At 42.9% G+C, this 21,062-nt stretch overlaps 1 protein-coding gene across 3 annotated transcripts in view; it reads right to left on the reverse strand.

Moving 5' to 3' along the window:
* The window catches only part of LOC118397390 (vinculin), a 78,267-nt gene that overhangs the window by 30,220 nt on the left and 26,985 nt on the right, over positions 1-21,062 (reverse strand). For all 3 annotated transcript variants that reach the window (XR_008074105.1, XM_035792085.2, XM_035792077.2), the window contains exons 2-6: positions 14,870-14,940; positions 11,375-11,525; positions 10,207-10,315; positions 9,718-9,840; positions 2,757-2,917 (exon numbers count right to left, since the gene is read on the reverse strand). Coding sequence is in view for 2 of the 3 variants with exons in the window: in XM_035792085.2 (XP_035647978.1) it covers positions 2,757-2,917; positions 9,718-9,840; positions 10,207-10,315; positions 11,375-11,525; positions 14,870-14,940 (615 nt within the window). In the remaining variant the exon portion in view is untranslated. The remainder of the gene's footprint in view (positions 1-2,756; positions 2,918-9,717; positions 9,841-10,206; positions 10,316-11,374; positions 11,526-14,869; positions 14,941-21,062) is intronic.

A 21,062-nucleotide genomic window follows, 5' to 3' on the forward strand; every position in this document is an offset into this window, starting at 1 on the left:
CCCAGAGTCAGAAGAACGTGTGGATACCAATTTTGTTTCTGTGTCCAGTATGAAGGAAGTTACAAGGTAGTTTTGAGAGCCAATGCTAACTAGCATTAGCACAATGACTGGAAGTCTATAGGTATCTGCTAGCATGCTAGTCATTGCGCTAATGCTAGTCAGCAATTGTGCTAGAGCTAGCTAGCCACTTCCTTCAAACTGCATGCAGAGACATACAAATGATATCCACGAGTTCACCTGACTCTGGGAAAGTAGACGAAGGGCCTCATTGCCAAAATCCTGAAGTATCCCTTTAAAGAAAAGTAAAACAACTGCGAACATTTTTAGAACTTGCTGCACATTTTTCCCATATGTGTAATTCCATTCCATTAGCATTGCTGATGCTGCATCTAGCATAAGGCAACATCTCTCACACTCACCTAGATAGCGTATCTACTACAGTAGCGCTCATAGTTTTACCTTAGCACTGATCTACTACACAAAAGCACACATGGACAACCACATGGCACAAACTGTCATCGTCATCATCATCATGTCAGCACACAAACTGAGAGCTATCAGTAAGGTTGCAAAATTCCTGGACAGTTCAATAAATTCCTTGGTTTTCAAGAAATCCTGGTTGGAGGATTTCGGCTTTCCTGCTGTTTCCCTCCTGATTCCGGGAATCCTCCAACTGAGATTTCGGGAAAACCAGGGAATTTCAAGAAAGTTCCAGGAATCTTGCAACTCTAGCTATGAAACATGCTGCGTCTGAATGCACAACAAGGTAGGTAGGGGGCGAAAAAGGTAGGCTTACCTTCTACAGGGAGGGGGGTAAAAAGAAAGGAAGAACAAAACAAATACAAATGTTTAACCAGACATACCGACCAAGACCAACGGGAAAAAATAGGCAACGTAAAAATAAGTAAGAAGCTTAGTAAAGAAGAAGTCATTCAGAGTGGAGAGTGGGGTGACATGGGAAAGAAATACAGTCGGTTGAGACTGACTGGGCATGCTAAGCAGGCAGAGTGGTGGTCAGAAAGAGTTAAAGGAGAAGTTATTTTTTTACAACCAAATCTCAATTTTTTTATTGTAGAAGGGTTTAGACACATTTTTGTAATTTCACTTGTTTTTGGGGCCCTGAAAAATAAAGAACAAAGACTCCAAAAACACCCAAATACTTCCTTTCAGAAACAGAAATGCTCTCAGTATAGTGATGCGGGTCTTTAGATGAAATCGTGTCATTCTGAAATGTATTTGCACCTCTCAGTCCATTCTAGTGTTAACTGCCAATATAAAGGAAATACTTGAATAAATGAGGGATACAAAGTATATTGAAAGCATGGGGTGCTTCCACACAGGAAGTTCCAGACACTTGTAGAATCTATGCTAAGGAGCATTGAAGCTGTTCTGGTAGACAAACGCCCTATTAAGACACTTTGGGGGATACCTAGTCAGTTGTATAACTGAATGAAACGTGTCTTTCGCATTTAACCCAACCCCACTGAAGCAGAGAGGTGCGGGGGGGCTGCCTTAATCTTATACTGGTGTTTCCTTTATTTTGTCAGTTACCTGTAGCAGCAGGCTACACATAGAATGGAACAGCTGGATAGGGGAAACGGCAAGAGTCGCGCAAAACAGAATATGACATTGCTTCAGAATTACACAATTTCATGTGTACAATATCTAAAGACCTGCATCACTATACAGAGAGATTTGACGTTTCTAAAAATATGTTTTTGGGTGATTTTGGAGCCTTTTTTCATGTTTTTCGGGGGCCCCATACTACACAACAAGGATGAGGAAGTGATTTGCTGTTTGGGGTAAGATTCTCAAAAATGTGAAATACCCCAGACAACTTTTGGGGTATTTCACATTTTTGAGAATCTTACCCCAAACAGCAAATCACTTCCTCATCCTTGTTGTGTAGTATGGGGCCCCCGAAAAACATGAAAAAAGGCTCCAAGATCACCCAAAAACATATATTTTTTTATATATATGGTCCAGACAACTTTTGGGATATATATATATATATATATATAAATAGATAAGAGATAGATAGAAAGAGAGAGAGAGATAGATAGAGAGAGATAGATATAAAGAGATATAGATAGAGAGAGCCTATGCATACCTGCTTAAATGGAAATTAGGACCCTGTGCCTGTTTCCTCAAGCAATCTTAAAATAGCAATGTAACAAATGGCCATTTTAGACAATCAACCACCTCAAAATAGGCTTATCCAAATAACCTTTTTTTTTTTTTTTACTAACAATGAACAGTACATGGGCATCACACTTAAACCTGTCCAGATTGCGGTGCACTCTACTCCCACAACATTCTGGGAGTCTCTACATGTACGCGAGCGCACAGCGAATAGTGCATGTGAGCGCACGTGGGTGTTTAGCAGACCAAGCTTTGGCCCAGACAGTCACTGCTTTGCTTTTAGCCTTTAATTTGAGCCCAGATTCATAAAAACTCATACTGGACAAAAAAAACATAGCTTTCTTTAGCCGGTGCAATGAGCGAGTGACTGGGCAAAGCGATTTCACTGCCTAAGACAAGCAGCTCTCGAGGGTCGAGGTGTGTGCGTGTGGGAGTGACCGGGCCAAAAACAAGCTCTGGGGTGAAGTTTCTCCCAGGTACAGCATCTTTCCCCCAATTCTAACATTAAACATTAGTGGGGACAATGCACAACTGACCCAAGATCAGTACCTAGGAGCAACTTTACTATAGTGGCCAAGACAACCCTGAGGGTGTGGTTCTAGCTAGCTACATACCTTATTGGCCCAGGAGTCTTCGTCCCAGGAAGTGAGCTGCAGCACCCTAATGATCTCGTTGATCTCAGCGCTCATCTTCTCGAAGGTGAAGTTCCTGTTCTTCAGAGACTCCTCTACTCCCTGGCTGCCAGACGTCTTGGTCGTCACAAAGATCTTGATACCTATAATAACACCACAACAATGACCATCAGTAACAAGCACTTAGTTACTTGCAGTATAGTCGAAAGTATAGGGAACTGAACTTGAGGTCTTCAAAGGTACAACAGTCCTTGAAATTCCGAGATCTGACCTGAGCGGGTCCGGGTCCTAAATTTAGTCTCGGATCGGGTTCGAGCTGATATAATTGCCATGGGTCTCGGGTATGTGCAATTGAAATTGATTTACCGATAGGACCTCCTCTGTAAAATTAAAGGTGGTTGATGAGAACTGCGTGAGCTTGTTATCTGTGTCAGCCACCTGAAACTGATTCTGGTCTCTCACCTAACATGCACCTGCTGCTAAGGAGAGCGAGAGAGTGAGTGAGAGGAACCTTGGCCTAGTCTACTGTTGATTGTGAAGATGGATGCATTTTTCATTGAAGTAAAATTAAAGTTAGAGAAAGAGTATAACGAAAAGAAGCTAAGAAGGGGAATTTCCATGGGGACAATGTTGTAATGGGCAAAGATGATAAGAACAATTGTGCGGCCAACTCTTCAGGTTTGACGCAATTTTCAAACTTGTATTTTATTTATTTTCATATTTATTATAATTCGATTTATCATTATTTTAAGCTTTTATTTGAATCCAAACCAGTTCTCTACATATGCAAAAAGTATTTGTTTTCGTTCTGTTGAGACATTTTCTAGTGGCTAAATTAAGTACAAACTGTTTTTAAAATGTTTTGCTCTGTATTTCGTTTAAGATAGGTTATAAGTAGGTATGTTGTAAAAGAAAGATCATTAGCTTATTGGTGTCATTTGTTCAGTAGCCTACGGTATAGGGACTAACCTTTGTTGAGAGGTCTAATTGCTTCAATATAGCCTGTTCAAAACTTGTGGGTTTAAGCCAGCTTTTTAAATACACTACATCACCAAAAGTATGTGGACACCTGCTCAAATGAGTAGATTCGTTCCATGATTTCGGAATAAGATGTTAGACGATGTTCGAGTTGTTCGATGAGTGTCCGCGCACTTTTGGTCATGTAGTGTTTGTAAAAAGTATTTTGCTGAGACATTTTTATTGGCCAAATTAAGTTACAAACTGCATGTTTGCCGCAATATAATATAATTATTATGTTACATTCAAACTATGAAAAAACAAAATCAGTCCGAGATGTAAAAATAAACGTATTGTTATGCCGCAATTTAATAACCTGTTTGTATTTTCCCTATAAGCAATGGCTTGTTTTACTTTTGACATTACCCGAATAAAGTTTAGAAAATGTTGTGAAGGTTTGGTGTTGTGGTTATTATACGCTTTAGCTACTGCAGGCCTATGAAGGCAGTGTGCATTGGCGCTCCAACGGCCTCCGACAATTGAACTTGAGGTGAGTAAGAATGTTTTAGGCCTACCAGAGTTATTCCTTTAATCTAACAATATAACACTCCTCTTTATATGTTCGAAATTAACAAATTAGCCTAAATCTGTATAGCAGTAGTAGCCTATCTGACAAGGATAAAGAAATGCATCTCGGTGTTGGAAACATGCCACCAGGATATCTCTCTCTTGTCCTTATAAATACAGTTGAAGTCGGAGGTTTACATACACCTTAGCCAACTACATTTAAACTCAGTTTTTCACAAATCTTGACATTTAATCCAAGTAAACATTCCATGTCTAATGTCAGTTAGGATCACCACTTCATTTTAAGAATGTGAAATGTCAGAATAATAGTAGAGAGAATGATTTATTTCAGATTTTATTTCTTTCATCACATTCCCAGTGGGTCAGAAGTTTACATACACTCAATTAGTATTTGGTAGCATTGCCTTTAAACTGTTTAACTTGGGTCAAACGTTTCAGATAGCCTTCCACAAGCTTCCCACAATAAGTTAGATGCATTTTGGCCCATTCCTCCTGAAAGAGCTGGTGTAACTGAGTCAGGTTTGTAGGCCTCCTTGCTCGCACACTCTTTTTCAGTTCTGCTCACAAATGTTCTATAGGATTGAGATCAGGGCTTTGTGATGGCCACTCCAATACCTTGACTTTGTTGACCTTCTTTGCCACACTTTGAAAGTATGCTTGGGGTCATTGTCCATTTGGAAGACCCATTTGCGACCAAGCTTTAACTTCCTGACTGATGATGAGATGTTGCTTCAATATATTCACATAATTTTCATTCCTCATGATGCCATCTATTTTGTGAAGTGCACCAGTCCCTCCTGCAGCAAAGCACTGTCACGCCCTGGCCATAGAGAGGCTTTAATTCTCTATTTTGGTTAGGCCAGGGTGTGACAAGGGATGGGGAGGGGGGCATTCTTATGTTCAGTTTCTATGTTTTGTATTTCTTTGTTGTTTGGCAGGGTGTGGTTCTCAATTAGAGGCAGCTGTCTATTGTTGTCTTTGATTGAGAATCATATTTAGGTAGCTTTTTCCCACATGGGTTTTGTGGGAAGTTGTTTTCTGTTTTGTGTCTTTCTGTACCTGACAGGACTGTTTCGTTTTTTGGTCATTCTCTTTGTTATTTCAGTGTTCAGTTCTAATAAAAGCATGAACCACGCTGCGCTTTGGTCCTCACCTTCTTCCACCAACACCCGTTACGAGCACCCACACAACATGATGCTGCCACCCCAGTGCTTCACGGTTGGGATGGTGTTCTTCGGCTTGCAAGCCTCCCCCTTTTTCCTCCAAACATAACAATGGTCATTATGGCCAAACAGTTCTAATGTTGTGTCATCAGACCAGAGGACATTTCTCCAAAAAGTATTATCTTTGTCCCCATGTGCAGTTGCAATCCGTAGTCTGGCTTTTTTTATGGTGGTTTTGGAGCGGTGGCTTTTTCCTTGCTGAGCGGCCTTTCAGGTTATGTCGATATAGGACTCGTTTTACTGTGGATATAGATACTTTTGCCCCTGTTTCCAAAGTACATTCATCTCTAGGAGACAGAACGCGTCTCCTTCCTGAGCGGTATGACGGCTGCGTGGTCTCATGGTGTTTATACTTGCGTACTATTGTTTGTACAGATGAACGTGGTACCTTCAGGAGTTTGGAAATTGCTCCCAAGGATGAACCAGACTTGTGGAGGTCTACAATTTTTTTTCTAAGGTCTCGGCTGATTTCTTTTGATTTTCCTATGATGTCAAGCAAAGAGGCACTGAGTTTGAAGGTAGACCTTGAAATACATCCACAGGTACACCTCCAATTAACTCAAATTATGTCAAATAGCCTATCAGAAGCTTCTAAAGCCATGACATCATTTTGGGGAATTTTCTAAGCTGTTTAAAAGCACAGTCAACTTAGTGTATGTAAACTTCTGACCCACTTGAAATGTGTAAATGATCTGTCTGTTAAACAATTGCTGGAAAAATTACTTGTGCCATGCACAAAGTAGATGTCCTAACTGACTTGCCAAAACTAGAGTTTGTTAACAAGAAATGTGTGGAGTGGTTGAAACACTTAGGTTGGAGTCATTAAAACCAGTTTATGTAAACTTCCGAATTCAACTGTACACACAGTAAATATGTGTGCATTACTATCATACAGTGGACACCTAAGCCTATAGGTCTATATGCATGCAATGCCCTGATACATTTAGCTCTCAAATATCTGACAGCTGAATCCTGAGGTGGACAATTATTGTTTTAGGAAAGTAAAAACCAATAAAACAATAGGCTATAAAGTTATGAATATGCTACACATCAAAACGCAATAAATCATTTTTTGGTGTAATGTGTTATAGGCTGTTTAAGGACACGCAACCGTGGCTCATTTGGCCAAGCGTCCGGTCTGACTTTTCTTTCGATCACTTTCTTTTTCTACTCTCGGATCCTAACTGTCACGGGCCTGTTTTTCCACGGGCCTTTTTGAACGCGACTGACTGTCCTCGGGGCCATTTGGAACGGTTCACTGTTTATTTAAAAAAAGAATTACGCATATTGGGTCGGGTGGGAAAGACCCGGTTCCATTTAGGAACGGGTCCAATTTTACAGACCTGTGGAGACCTCCACTGTGAACATCCAGTATTACTCTGTTAGAGAAGCAGTTGTGTGTTAGAGTCTGGTCTAGTGGTATAAAGGTCGACTCTGGACTCTGCATACCCACTGGCGACGAGGGTTCCAGCCCCATCTCAACCTTTACTGTCTATATCCATCTTCCAATCTACACAAATCTACTGTCACAAAGAAAATCTACTGTCCAATCTACTGTCACAAAGAATACCAATATGAATGATCTTTAAATTCTTTTAAAAAGACAGAAGGAGAGGAGAGAAAAGAGAGAGCAGCTCGTTGACTGTGTTCAATAGAATATAATAGAATCTCACCTGAGATGGGTGCAGGGAGCAACTCTTTGACTGTCTTTAATAGAATAGAAGCTCTTTGAGTAGAGTAGCTCTTTGACTGTGTTCAATAGAATAGAATAGAAGCTCACCTGAGATGAGAATAGGGATCAGCTCTTTGAATGTGTTCAATAGAACAGAATAGAAGCTCACCTGATAAGAATTCAGGCAGCAGATCTTTGTGTTCAATAGAGAAGAATAGAAGCTCACCTGAGATGAGTACAGGAAGCAGCTATTTGTGTTCAATCAAATAGAAAGTCACCTGATACGAGTACACAGAGCAGCTCTTTGACTGTGTTCAATAGAATAGAGTAGAATAGAAGCTCACCTGAGGTGAGTACAGGCAGCAGCTCATTGACTGAATAGAGAAGAGTAGAAGAGACGCTCACCTGAAAGGAGTACAGGCAGCAGCTCTTTGTGTTCAATAGAATATAAGCTCACCTGAGATGAGTACACAGAGCAGCTATTTGACTGTGTTCAATAGAAAATTGTAGAAGAGAAGCTCATCTGAGAGGAGTACAGGCAGCAGCTCTTTGTGTTCTATATAATAGAGTAGAATAGAAGCTCACCTGAGATATGTACATGGAGCAGCTCTTTGAATTTGTTCAATGGAAAACAAGCTCACCTGAGAGGAGTACAGGCAGCAGCTCTTTGTGTTCAATAGAATAGAGTAGAATAGAAGCGCTCCTGAGATATGTACATGGAGCAGCTCTTTGAATGTGTTCAATGGAAGAGTACAATAGAAGCTCACCTGAGATGAGAACAGGAAGCAGCTCTTAGACTGTGTTAAATAGAATAGAGTAGAATAGAAGCTCACCTGAGATGAGAACACAGAGCAGATCTTTGACTGTGTTCAATAGAATAGAGTAGAATAGAAGCTCACCTGAGATGACTACCGGGAGCAGCTCTTTGAATGTGTTCAATAGAAAAGAGTAGAATAGAAGCTCACCTGAGATGAGTACAGGCAGCAGCTCTTTGTGTTCAATAGAATAGAGTAGAATAGAAGCTCACCTGAGATGAGTACAGGCAGCAGCTCTTTGTGTTCAATAGAATAGAGTAGAATAGAAGCTCACCTGAGATAAGTACAGGCAGCAGCTCTTTGACCTTGTTCAATAGAATAGAGTAGAATAGAAGCTCACCTGAGATAAGTACAGGCAGCAGCTCGTTGACTGTGTTCAATAGAATAGAGTAGAATAGAAGCTCACCTGAGATAAGTACAGGCAGCAGCTCTTTGAATGTGTTCAATAGAAAAGAGTAGAAAAGAAGCTCACCTGAGAGGAGTTCAGGCAGCAGCTCTTTGAATGTGTTCAATAGAAAAGAGTAGAAAAGAAGCTCACCTGAGAGGAGTTCAGGCAGCAGCTCTTTGTGTTCAATAGAATAGAGTAGAATAGAAGCTCACCTGAGATGAGTACAGGGAGCAGCTATTTGACTGTGTTCAATAGATAGAGTAGAATAGAAGCTCACCTGAGATGAGTACAGACAGCAGCTCTTTGACTGTGTTCAGTGGAAGAGTAGAATAGAGGCTCACCTGAGATGAGTACAGGCAGCAGCTCTTTGACTGTGTTCAGTGGAAGAGTAGAATAGAGGCTCACCTGAGATGAGTACAGACAGCAGCTCTTTGACTGTGTTCAGTGGAAGAGTAGAATAGAGGCTCACCTGAGATGAGTACAGGCAGCAGCTCTTTGACTGTGTTCAGTGGAAGAGTAGAATAGAGGCTCACCTGAGATGAGTACAGGCAGCAGCTCTTTGACTGTGTTCAGTGGAAGAGTAGAATAGAGGCTCACCTGAGATGAGTACAGGCAGCAGCTATTTGACTGTGTTCAGTGGAAGAGTAGAATAGAGGCTCACCTGAGATGAGTACAGACAGCAGCTCTTTGACTGTGTTCAGTGGAAGAGAGAATAGAGGCTCACCTGAGATGAGTACAGGCAGCAGCTCTTTGACTGTGTTCAGTGGAAGAGTAGAATAGAGGCTCACCTGAGATGAGTACAGGCAGCAGCTCTTTGAATGTGTTCAGTGGAAGAGTAGAATAGAGGCTCACCTGAGATGAGTACAGGCAGCAGCTCTTTGACTGTGTTCAGTGGAAGAGTAGAATAGAGGCTCACCTGAGATGAGTACAGGCAGCAGCTCTTTGAATGTGTTCAGTGGAAGAGTAGAATAGAGGCTCACCTGAGATGAGTACAGGCAGCAGCTCTTTGAATGTGTTCAGTGGAAGAGTAGAATAGAGGCTCACCTGAGATGAGTACAGACAGCAGCTCTTTGACTGTGTTCAGTGGAAGAGTAGAATAGAGGCTCACCTGAGATGAGTACAGGCAGCAGCTCTTTGACTGTGTTCAGTGGAAGAGTAGAATAGAGGCTCACCTGAGATGAGTACAGGCAGCAGCTCTTTGACTGTGTTCAGTGGAAGAGTAGAATAGAGGCTCACCTGAGATGAGTACAGGCAGCAGCTCTTTGAATGTGTTCAGTGGAAGAGTAGAATAGAGGCTCACCTGAGATGAGTACAGGCAGCAGCTCTTTGACTGTGTTCATGGAGTTGACCAGCATCACACGGTGTTCCTGGTGGGTCAGCTCCTGCTGTCGCTCGTCAATCATCTTTGCCATCTTTGTCATCCCTGGACAGGAACAACAACAAAGGATTGGTTATATAACGTGTTTCTCTCGTGTAATTTCCACTTCCTGTCAACATGCCATCCATGCAGAGAACTTCAAGTCAACATCAGGTCATCATGTCAGGAGCATAGGGTGTTGAGGTGGGATTGATGCAGGATCAGCTTGTGTTTTCCCTCTACCTGTTTGTCTGTATACATTTTAAAATGCAAAATACAATTTAAAAAGTAATGTCAAACATTTATGGATAAAGCATATATTATTGTTATTATGCATTATATCATCTCAGTAGCCAGGTATTGGTAACTAAAGTATGTGGTTTTGACATGTGGTTGTAACACCTATGCAAATGTAACTATGAAGGGACTGACCTGGACCCAGGTTCTTTGTGTATGTGATCAGGTCCTCCATAGATTCCACCACCTCTGCAACGGTTAGGTACTCCAGGATACCTTTGCAGACGCGAATGATTTTACGAACCTGCAATTGATCAGAACAACACGAAACAGGATCAATAATCTACATTGTCTTGGTAACCCAGTTTGGTGTGGAAATTAGATTTGGAAATCTGATTTGAAGTCAGATTCCACTTTTTAGACTAGTGTTTCAAGCAAGACCTTTCATTCTTGGACTCTAAACTCCATCTTCATTGACTAAAGACTTCTTATTGTGATGTGTGAATCACAGCTGAAGGTGATTCTTTCAAATTGATTATGCTAACGTCATATTACATAAACGCTATCTTGGACTTAAATGTCCAAGACAAATTTCCCCTCAGGACAATAAAGTAAACCCTAATTATTTGTTAGTACAGTATTTTGTCTAGCTATTTAGACTGGATATTAATGCTGTGCTACTGACATTCCTGTCTCTTTGTCCTGCTCATTCAGCTCCAGACCAGCTGTCTGTGTGTGTGTGTGTGTGTGTGTGTGTGTGTGTGTGTGTGTGTGTGTGTGTGTGTGTGTGTGTGTGTGTGTGTGTGTGTGTGTGTGTGTGTGTGTGTGTGTGTGTGTGTGTGTGTGTGTGTGTGTGTGTGTGTGTTTACTGTACAGCTCTCCTCATCTAGTCCCAGTGCTGCTTTATGAACAACTTACCTGGCTCAGTCCCAAAATGCACCCTATTCTATGTCTCTACACTGTATTGTGTCTCTACACTGTATTGTGTCTCTACACTGTATTGTGTCCCTGAGTCCAGCCGCATGAACAGATAAAACAGCTTGTCCGTGCTGACTGCCCGAGGTGCCCTGGCTGCTGCTACCGCCTGATGAGAGCTGATGGCTGGTGATTTTAACCCCCGGGGAGAGGATGGATGAGGTTGGATGGATGGTACGGCTACCTTGTTTAAGACACTAGCTCTAGCCTTCTGAGCTGAGCTGTGCTGTGTTGTAATAACACACATTCGTCCCCAAATAAATTTTGAGCATGGCCAAGGATGGGCGGCAGGTTATGCCTGTGTGTAATTAATGGGGTTTAGAAGAAGTTCAGTTTGAGGGTGAGATTAAACTGCTCCCAGAACCTATGGTGCTGTACTTGACGGTACCTCAGCCTCGTCGAAGGTCAGCAGCAGGTCCGATGTGCCAGAGAGGATGCCCCGTGAGCCGTCGATGAGGTAATCTCGAGCGGGGACGGAGTAAGGGTCTGCTTTCAACATAGATGCTGCCTGCACCAGCTTGGTGCATGCAGTCTCCACCCTGAGAGAGGGAAAGAGGAACAGTGGAAAACAATACCACTAAACAATAATGTAACATAGATCATTTAGGGTCTCCAAAAGCCAGTAGGGCACCAGGGCAGTAGGGCCAATCTCCTGTTAAAAGTGATCATGGATAAAAGTGTCTATACATAGCAGCAGTGTGTCTAGGTGGAACTGCTGACTTGACGACAAAGGAAAACGAAACGCTCTTTCATGTTTTAAACACAACTACTTTCTCACGTTCTAAATCAGTATACCGCCTCCAGTCATATACTGCAAGGCAAGCAGATGAAGCCCATTGTCAATATGAAGAGCTTCTATTAGTCTCACAATATATCTCACACTATAGCATCCCTGAGCAGGTTTCATGAAAATGGCCCCGGGTGTGTACTGCTGCTGCAGAGGAGATGCAGTATATTTAAGAAACCTTTTAGTTAGCGAAACACAGGCAGGCTCGATATCATAGCCCAAGCCTCATATGTGCCGTATATAATCGAACCTCCAACCCCACAGTACGATGCACAGAAACAGGCAACAAGCCAAAGACAGACATGTTCCAATTTCCACAGAATCCCGACTTCCTACTAAAGGCTGCGGGCCAAACACTCTTCTCCTCTGTTTAATAGGGAACTGGGAACTAGCATTATTCGTCCCCCCCACAGTGCTGGAAGGCAAGGCACTGTGTTTGCAGGAAGGGCCAGACTAGAGAAGTTCAGTTTGAGTTTCCATTATAGCTGAGGCAGAATTGCCGCTGGTCTCTTAAAGCCTGTGGTAACTGGTAATGTATGTGAATATTAAAACAGGAAGAGTGCTGGGAAGTGACACTTGCATGCTGGCGGTGTCTGTGTGTAGTTTGTAGGCAACGCCATGGCCATGTGTTCGATTCCCACTGGGGTCACATATAAAATGTATGCACTTAACTGTAAGTCACTTTCGATCAAATCATATATTATGTATTATTAATGCATCGACACTGAACAGAAATTTCAACGCAACATGCATCAATTTCAACAGTTTTACTGAGTTACAGTTCATATAAGGAAACCAGTCAATTGATTAGGTCCTAATCTATGGATTTCACAGGACTGGGCATAGGCCCACCCACTTGGGAGACAAGCCCACCCACTAGGAGCCAGACCCAGCCAATTGCAATGAGTTTTTCACCACAAAAGGGCTTTATTACAGACAGAAATACTCCTCAGTTTCATCAGCTGTCAGGGTGGCTGGTCTCAGACAATCCTAAAGGTGAAGAAGCCGGATGTGGAGGTCCTGGGCTTGCATGGTTAAACATGATCTGCATTTGTGAGGTCGGTTGGACGTACTGCCGGCTTATGGTAGAGAAATTAACATTAAATTATCTGGCAACAGCTCTCGTGGACATTCCTGCAGTCAGCATGCCAATTGCACGCTCCCTTAAAACATGACATTGTGTTGTGTGACAAAAGCACATTTAAGAGCGGCCTTTTATTGTCCGCAGCACAAGGGGAATCTGTGTAATGATCATGCGGTTTAATCAGCTCCTTGATATTCCACACCTGTCAGGTGGATGGATTATCTTGGCAAAGGAAAAAATGCTCGAAATTTGTGCACAAAATTTGAGAGAAATAAGCTTTTTGTGTGTATGGAACATTTCTGTGATCTTTTATTTCAGCTCATGAATGATGGGACCAACACTTTACATGTTGTGTTTATATTTTTTCAGTATAATATTATGTATGTTACGTTAGTGCAGCCAGCACTGTCCTTCAGCAGCCAACCCCATGCTATGCTACATTACTGGACCAGACCAGGATCAATGCACACGCTAATTATAGTGAAGGAGATATATATAGTTAAGGAGACACATTCCAGCATTTGTATCTGATGGATGAAGACATGGTGACGATGAGACTTCAAGGTGCCAAATGGGTTCAGGGCACCTCCGTGACCTCTATGACCTACGCCTGCCAATTGCTTTTCATACGTGAACTTGTTGGGCGTCCCGTGACCCCATCGTGACCCAGTCAGCCCATATTGTATTACTGAGTTATAGACGGAGGTGACGGGGGCGAGGGTGTAAAGGCTAAGAAGGGATCGCCGAGTCACAGCAAAGCAGCTGGGCTATAGATTATTGCTAGATCGAGTGGAGTAGGAAGAGATCTCAGGAGGGAGATACTGGAGAAGGAAAGATTAATATCCTTCTTGATTAATTTATTCAGGGAGTGACTTATCGTTAGATTACTGTTTAAAATGATAAAAAGGTAATATAGACTCAGTGGCCAGTTTATTAGGTACCAGATCGAACCACCCAAAACACCCAGCCAACATTCTGCACTCCACTGTTGTACTGTGCCGATATTTGTCAGTTTGTGGCCCGCCTGTTGCCATTCTCCTTCAACCTCTCATCAACGAGCTGTTTTCACACATAGGACTGCCACTGACTGGATGTTTTTTGTTTGTTGCACCATTCTCAGTAAACTCTAGACACTGTTGTGCATGTAAAGCCCAGGAGGCAGGCCATTTGTGAGATACTGGAACTGGTGCGCCTGGCACCGACGATCATACCACCCTCAATGTTGCTTAGGTCACTCGTTTTGCCCATTCTACCATTCAATCAAACGCATTGATGCCCGTCTGCCTGCTTTATATAGCAAGCCACGGACATGTGACTCACTGTCTATAGGAGTGAACCATTTTCGTGAATGGGGTGGTGGACCTAATAAACTGGCCACTGAGCGTAGATTGAATCAATACGTCCAAAGAAAACAACTGTCTGAAAATACATTTTAACAGCATGTCTTCACTAGGGGCGTAGCTTTGGTCGAGGTTGTGCCAGAGCAGCTGTCCAGGAAGAAAGACCATATAGAAACCTAACAGTGTTCCTTCCTGCTTCACTAGAGTCCCTCCATGGGAAAATAGTAGCCTATGAGGCAGCCAGCAACTCACTAGCAGTAGCAGGCAGCACCCCAGCACAGTGTTTGTAATACACCATGGAAGCATAGGACTGACTGACTGAGGCGCCACTACCAGCCCCCTAACCCTAAGGGCCCTGGTCAAAAGTGCACTATATAGGGAGTAGGGTGCCATTTGGGACACAATCTAAGACAGTATTTATAATAGACCAGGGAGGGCAGGGCTGTGACTCTGAGGCACTTAACATGCCATCTGACCTTTGCGTGCTGGCCTGGTTGCAAGCAGTCATTACTGTCTGCAGCAGAGAGGGAGAGAACAGGATAAAGAGAGAGTACAGAAGTTCATACTCATCATCGTTAACTAATGACTAAATTGGATAGATTTGTAAATAATAAATAAGGTGAAAAAGTTTCAGGGCTGAGAATCAAGGAGAGTTGTTCTTTGTGTACTTACTTGATGAAAGCTGGAGGCATATCTCTCTTCATTATCTGGTCCTCCGTAGTCTGGACAGTGTCTTTCCCCACCTAGAACAGAATCACAGGGAGAGCACATTACCACATGCTGTAGGGCCAATTTCCTGGACACTCCTATATACTAAGTAATCACTTTTATATTAGTTAATAATGGAGTGTCTTCATTGAGCATCTGGGTCCGATAAACCCAGAACCTTTGATCTTCCTTGTTTTCTTTAATCATGTATTGTCACATCTTGTTAGTCAACAATGATATAAACAATTGTCTCAACAAGCAGGTCACTGGAGGAGAGCCAGGGCAACACACACACACACAAAGTAATGTGTAAAACAGCTGAATGCCTCTTCTCTCTCACACATGGCTACTATGACTCATTTCTCCCAGTATGACCTCACACAAGGAATGATCAAAACCATTCATAGAAGACAGAGGAAAATCTATTTGTCAATTACAGAGAGGAGTAGTTTCTTATTGCAGATGTTCAAACCGACGGACAGGGAGGGAATGCCTCGGTGTCAGTTATTGTCTATTAGTCTCTCCCCGACCCGATAGACAACTGAGCCCTGAGCTTCGAGCTCGCTCTGCAAGCGAGGCTGTTAATGTCTGATTCAGATGGGGCTTGTTGGCTGACTGATCCCATCTCACACACACACACACACACACACACACACACACACACACACACACACACACACACACACACACACACACACACACACACACACACACACACACACACACACACACACACACACACACACACACACACACACACACACACACACACACACACACACACACAGGATCATATTCAACAAAATGTTAACATGCCCACTACAACTCCGGTTAACAAGAAACACGACTTCAACTTGATACTACGACCACAACTTCATCAGCTACACTGGTGTATCGAAAATTAAGGAATTTTGGGAACTTTGATACAAAGGGAAATTATAATGAAGTTGCATAATAAACTTAACAAAATTATGTTCTACAATTTGTAGTATGTTCATGAGTATTTCCAGACCACGTCAATAGCCTATGGGGCTACAACTAGTAGGGTTGTTTCAGGCCAGGTCACAAAGTCCACACAGAAAAATCCTGAACCTGGTTATTAGGAATGGGGCATTAGTGGTGAGGTGATGAGACTCTACTCTTCACTGCTCCACCAGTTCATCACAGTCAGTGGCCATTCTTTCCAGGAAGCTGACGTCATGGAGTCTGCATGGGGCAGAGCCAGAAGCACATTAATGTCTTCTCATTGGTCCAGTGGGACTGTGGAAGTAGAGCGTCCATCACCACCACTCGTCAATTAAACACAAAGGTTGATGCCAGGCTAAAAGTGGAGAGAGGCTGAGAGAGAATGGGCCCCAGGACTCTTCCAGGTCATGTCATAAAGTTACAAACAAAAAACTCCTGACCCTAGTAGTTATTAGGAATGTGAGGTGAAAGCTCAAGGATGCTTCAACAGTAAACAGCTCAGCTCGAGACCGTGAGCAGCACAGCCATTCCAGAAAGCTGATGTACTATAGTGTGGTCCGAGTTGGACCGAAGCACATTGGTTTCATCGGTCAATTGGAAGTAAGTTACTGAACAGGACTCTCTCCTGCCCTTTAGTTCAAATCCACTCAGTTGGTTTGTGTGTCCTACATCTAAAAAGGACTCTCACCTGTTCCCCTAACCTTTAGTTGAACGGCCCTGTAACTATCCTGGGACACTGGATAGTTGTTTTAATGCTAGCTGCCACCTCACAGAGAGAGCTGAGCAGTTACTTTAGTTTTAGCCTGGCATCAATCTTTGTTTAATTTATAAATGCTCAGTGGACAAAAGTTACAGTACCAGTATAGGGCTGCGCAAAATATTGCAATTTGATCAAATCAAATCTTATTGGCCACATACAAATAGTTAGCAGATGTTAATGCAAATGTAGCGAAATGCTTGTGCTTCTAGTTCCGACTGTGCAGTAATATCTAACGAGTTATCTAACAAATTCAAAATGACTACCTTATACACAGTAAAGGGATGAGGGATAGGTAAGTATAGATATATGGATGAGCGATGGCCGTGCGGCATAAGCAAGATGCAGTAGGTGGTATAGAATACAGTATATACAAATATGAGATGAGTAATGTAGGATATGTAGACATTATTAAAGTGGCAGTATTTAAAGTGACCAGTGATACATTTATTAAATCCATTTATTAAAGTGGCCAGAGATTTGAGTCTGTGTGTTGCCAGCAGCCACTCTATGTCAGTGATGGGTGTTTAACAGTCTGATGGCCTTTAGATAGAAGATGTTTTTTCAGTCTCTCGGTCCCTGCTTTGATGCACCCGTACTGATCTCGCCTTCTGGATGGAAGCGGTGTGAACAGGCAGTGGCTCGGGTGGTTGTTGTCCTTGATGATCTTTTTGGCCTTCCTGTGACATCAGTACTGTAGGTATCCTGGAAGGCAGGTAGTTTGCCCCCAATATTGCATTATGCTGAAGGATAAGGGTGTCCAGACCTCAGTGGAATCTTTCAGAGTGCTAAACCCTGACACATGGCCAGAAGACCAGGCCAGCCTTCTCACCTTTGGCGATGATGGTGTGGCAGACCTGATGAGGTATTCAAGGAGCCTCTAGAGAGGTAAGAATTTATTTGACACTACATGGCCATATGAGACACATGTTATGTTTGCAAACTCACTTGCTCTGTTCAATCCTGCAGATCTGGGTGCAACATGGCTGAAATCCAAGATGAGTGGCAGGGGCTGAAAATCCTGGTCAGCCACAGTTTCAAGGACAAGTTCTACAGTGGCCTGTGGAAGACCATGTTGACAAAGGACCCCTACAGGGACGATTACAAGGTAGGCTAACAGTCCTGATAGAGGGATACCATATATAACCTATGGTTGTTTTTGATAAGTTACATGGTAAGAGTTTATTTTTCCTAGAACATACTGGAGCTGGTGCAGCTTATGCTGGTGCTTCCCATTTCAGCCGCTCAGTGTGAGCGAGGCTTCTCTGCGCAGAACCGGATTAAGAATTCGACAAGAAGCTGCCTTGTGGTCTCCACCACCGAAGACCTGATGAGGATCAGCCTGGAGGGGCCTTCTGTCGAGGAGTTCGATCCCACTCCTGCCGTGGACCGCTGGCTGACCTCTAAGCGTGCCAGACGGCAAACATACAAAAGCAGCTGAATAACTGATATCCTTTGGGTCCAGTAGGCATGGGTCAATGTGTGATTTTAGTGGTATGTGCTGCTGCACATGTCCCTGAGTACACGCACACACAATAACACATGAAGTATAAATATGTATGTAATAAAATGTTTGTTAATAAACTCTGTGTTACTTGAACAAGTTTCACTGTGCTCCTACATTTCTTTGTGTGCTCCTACATTTTTTCATTTAGGAGCACATGTACTCCTTGGGAAAAAAGTTAGTGTAGAGCCCTTGGATGCTCCCTTTGCGGTCTCCGTTGTTTTGTTGACCTTGAGTAAGGGGTTATTTTCCTGACACCATACTCTGAGGGCCCTCACCTCCTCCCTGTAGGCCGTCTCGTCATTGTTGGTAAACAAGCCTACCACTGTAGTGTCGTCTGCAAACTTGATGACGGAGTTGGAGGTGTGCATGGCCATGCAGTCATGGGTGAACAGGAAGTACAAGAGAGGGCTTAGAACGCACCCTTGTGGGGCCCCAGTGTTGAGGATCAGCGGGGCGGAGGTGTTGTTTCCTAACCTCACCAGCCAGCTGGTCTGGAAATGCTCTGAGGACGTGGCTAGGGATGCCGTGTCGGTGTCACTGTATTGTCCGCAAAGCAAGCAAAGAAGTTGTTTAATTTGTCTGGGAGCAAGACGTCGATGTTCGTGAGGGGCTGGATTTCTTTTTGTAATCCGTGGTTGACTGTAGACCCTGCCACATATGTGTTTGAGCCGTTGAATTGCGACTACTTTGTGATGATATACAGTGTATTCAGAAAGTAATCAGACCCCTTCATTTTTCCACATTTTGTGACATTACAGTCTTATTCTAAAATGGACTAAATGTGTCTCCTTTTTTTTTTAAACGGAAATATCAAATTTACCTAAGTATTAAGACCCTTTACTCAGTACTTTGTTGAAGCACCTTTGGCAGCAATTACAGCCTTGAGTCTTCTTGTGTATGACGCTACAAGCTTGGCACACCTGTATTTGGGGAATTTTCCCCATTCTTCTCTGCAGATCCTCTCAAGCTCTGCCAGGTTGGATGGGGAGCGTTGCTGCACAGCTATTGTCAGGTCTTTCCAGAGATGTTTGATCAGTTTAAGTCCGGGCAATGGCTGGACCACTTAAGGACATTCAGAGACTTGTCCCGAAGCCACTCCTGCATTTTCTTGGCTGTGCGCTTAGGGTCATTGTCCTGTTGGAAGGTGAACATTCTCCCCAGTATGAGGTCCTGAGCGCTCTGGAGCAGGTTTTCATCAAGGATTGCTCAGTGCTCCGTTCATCTTTCCCTCGATCCTGACTAGTCTCCCAGTCCCTGCTGCTGAAAAACATGCCCACAGCATGATGCTGCCACCACCATGCTTCACTGTTGGGATGGCGTCAGGTTTCCTCCAGACGTGACGCTTGGCATTCAGGCTAAAGAGTTCAATCTTGGTTTCATCAGATCAAAATTCTTGTTTCTCAAGGTCAGTCCTTTAGGTGCCTTTTGGAAAACTCCAAGCGGGCTGTATTGTGCCTTTTATTGAGGAGTGGCTTCCATCTGGCCACTCTACCATAAATGCCTGATTGGTGGAGTGCTGCAGAGATGGTTGTCCCATTAGAAGTTTCTCCGATCTTATTGGTCACCTCCCTGACCACGGTCCTTCTCCTTCGAGTGCTCAGTTTCGCCAGCCGGCCAGCTCTAGGAAGAGTCTTGGTGGTTCTAAACTTCTTCCATTTAAGAATGATGGAAGCCATTGTGTTCTTTGGGACCTTAAATGTTGCAGAATTGTTTTGGTATCCTTCCCCAGATCTGTGCCTCGACACAATCCTGTCTCAGAGCTCTACGGACAAGTCCTTCAACCTCATGGCTTGGTTTTTGCTCTGACATGCACTGTCAACTCTGGGACCTTATATAGACAGGTGTGTGCCTTTCCAAATCATGTCCGATCAATGTAATTTACCACAGGTGGACTCCAATCAAGTTGTAGAAACATCTCAAGGATGACCAATGGAAACAGGATGCACCACATAGCAAAGGGTCTGAATACTTGTGTAAATAAATTACAATTTTGTTTTATTTTTTTAACATCCCCAAAAATAAATAACCTGTTTTTGCTTTGTCCTTATGGGGTATTGTGTGTAGATTTATTTTTTATTAAACCACTTCAGAATAAGGCTGTAACATAAAAAGTCAAGGGGTTTGAAATGGAATTACTTATATTATGAAACAAAGTGGAAAGCAGCATGGTTCTTGTTTAGAACAATTGACCTAACAGAAAAGCATGAAAACTTTTTGTGAGTAACAGCGAGGAGGCGGAATTGTGGTGCTTGTGTGATAGGTGTGTGTGGGACAGTGGAGGCTCCTCAAAAGAGGAAGGGGAGGACCATCCTCCTCAGTTAATTTAAAAAAAAAAATAATTGTAAAAGATTCAAATATGTTATCCTTTTTAGATAAAAACTAGACTAAATATATTCGTATGTCACCAAATAATTGATTAAAATACACGGTTTTACAATGAAGGTCTACAGTAACTTCAACAGCACTGTCTGGGATAGCCTCATGGTGTAGCCAGAGGACATCTAGCTTCCGCCCTCTGGCTACAACGACTTCAATACAAAACTTGAGGCTCGCAGGCCTCCCCTTTCCACAGACATACATGATAATTATGACCACTTCCGGAGGACGTCCTCCAATCAATCAAAGCTTTTGCAGTATAAACTCACATGTTATCCATCCAATCATAGAATGGTGTCATTGTTGGATAGAGATTAAGAGTGAAGAGTGATAGTTTAGCATTTTGGGGATATTATTCAATTAAAATTACAGGAGACGGGGGAGTTATATTATAAATTGTTATCTTGGTTTTAGAACTTTATTTTTGTGTCCAGTTAGTGCAATTATTTGACATTTGCCTTGCTAATTTCAGTAGCTAGCTAGCTAGCAGCGGGAAAGGGCAGTTTTCATACCTTATAAAAAAGGTCCAGAGTTTTCCTAGTTAGGTTAAC

This window comes from Oncorhynchus keta, chromosome 2 (genome assembly GCF_023373465.1).
Source record: "Oncorhynchus keta strain PuntledgeMale-10-30-2019 chromosome 2, Oket_V2, whole genome shotgun sequence".
Lineage (NCBI taxonomy): Eukaryota > Metazoa > Chordata > Actinopteri > Salmoniformes > Salmonidae > Oncorhynchus > Oncorhynchus keta.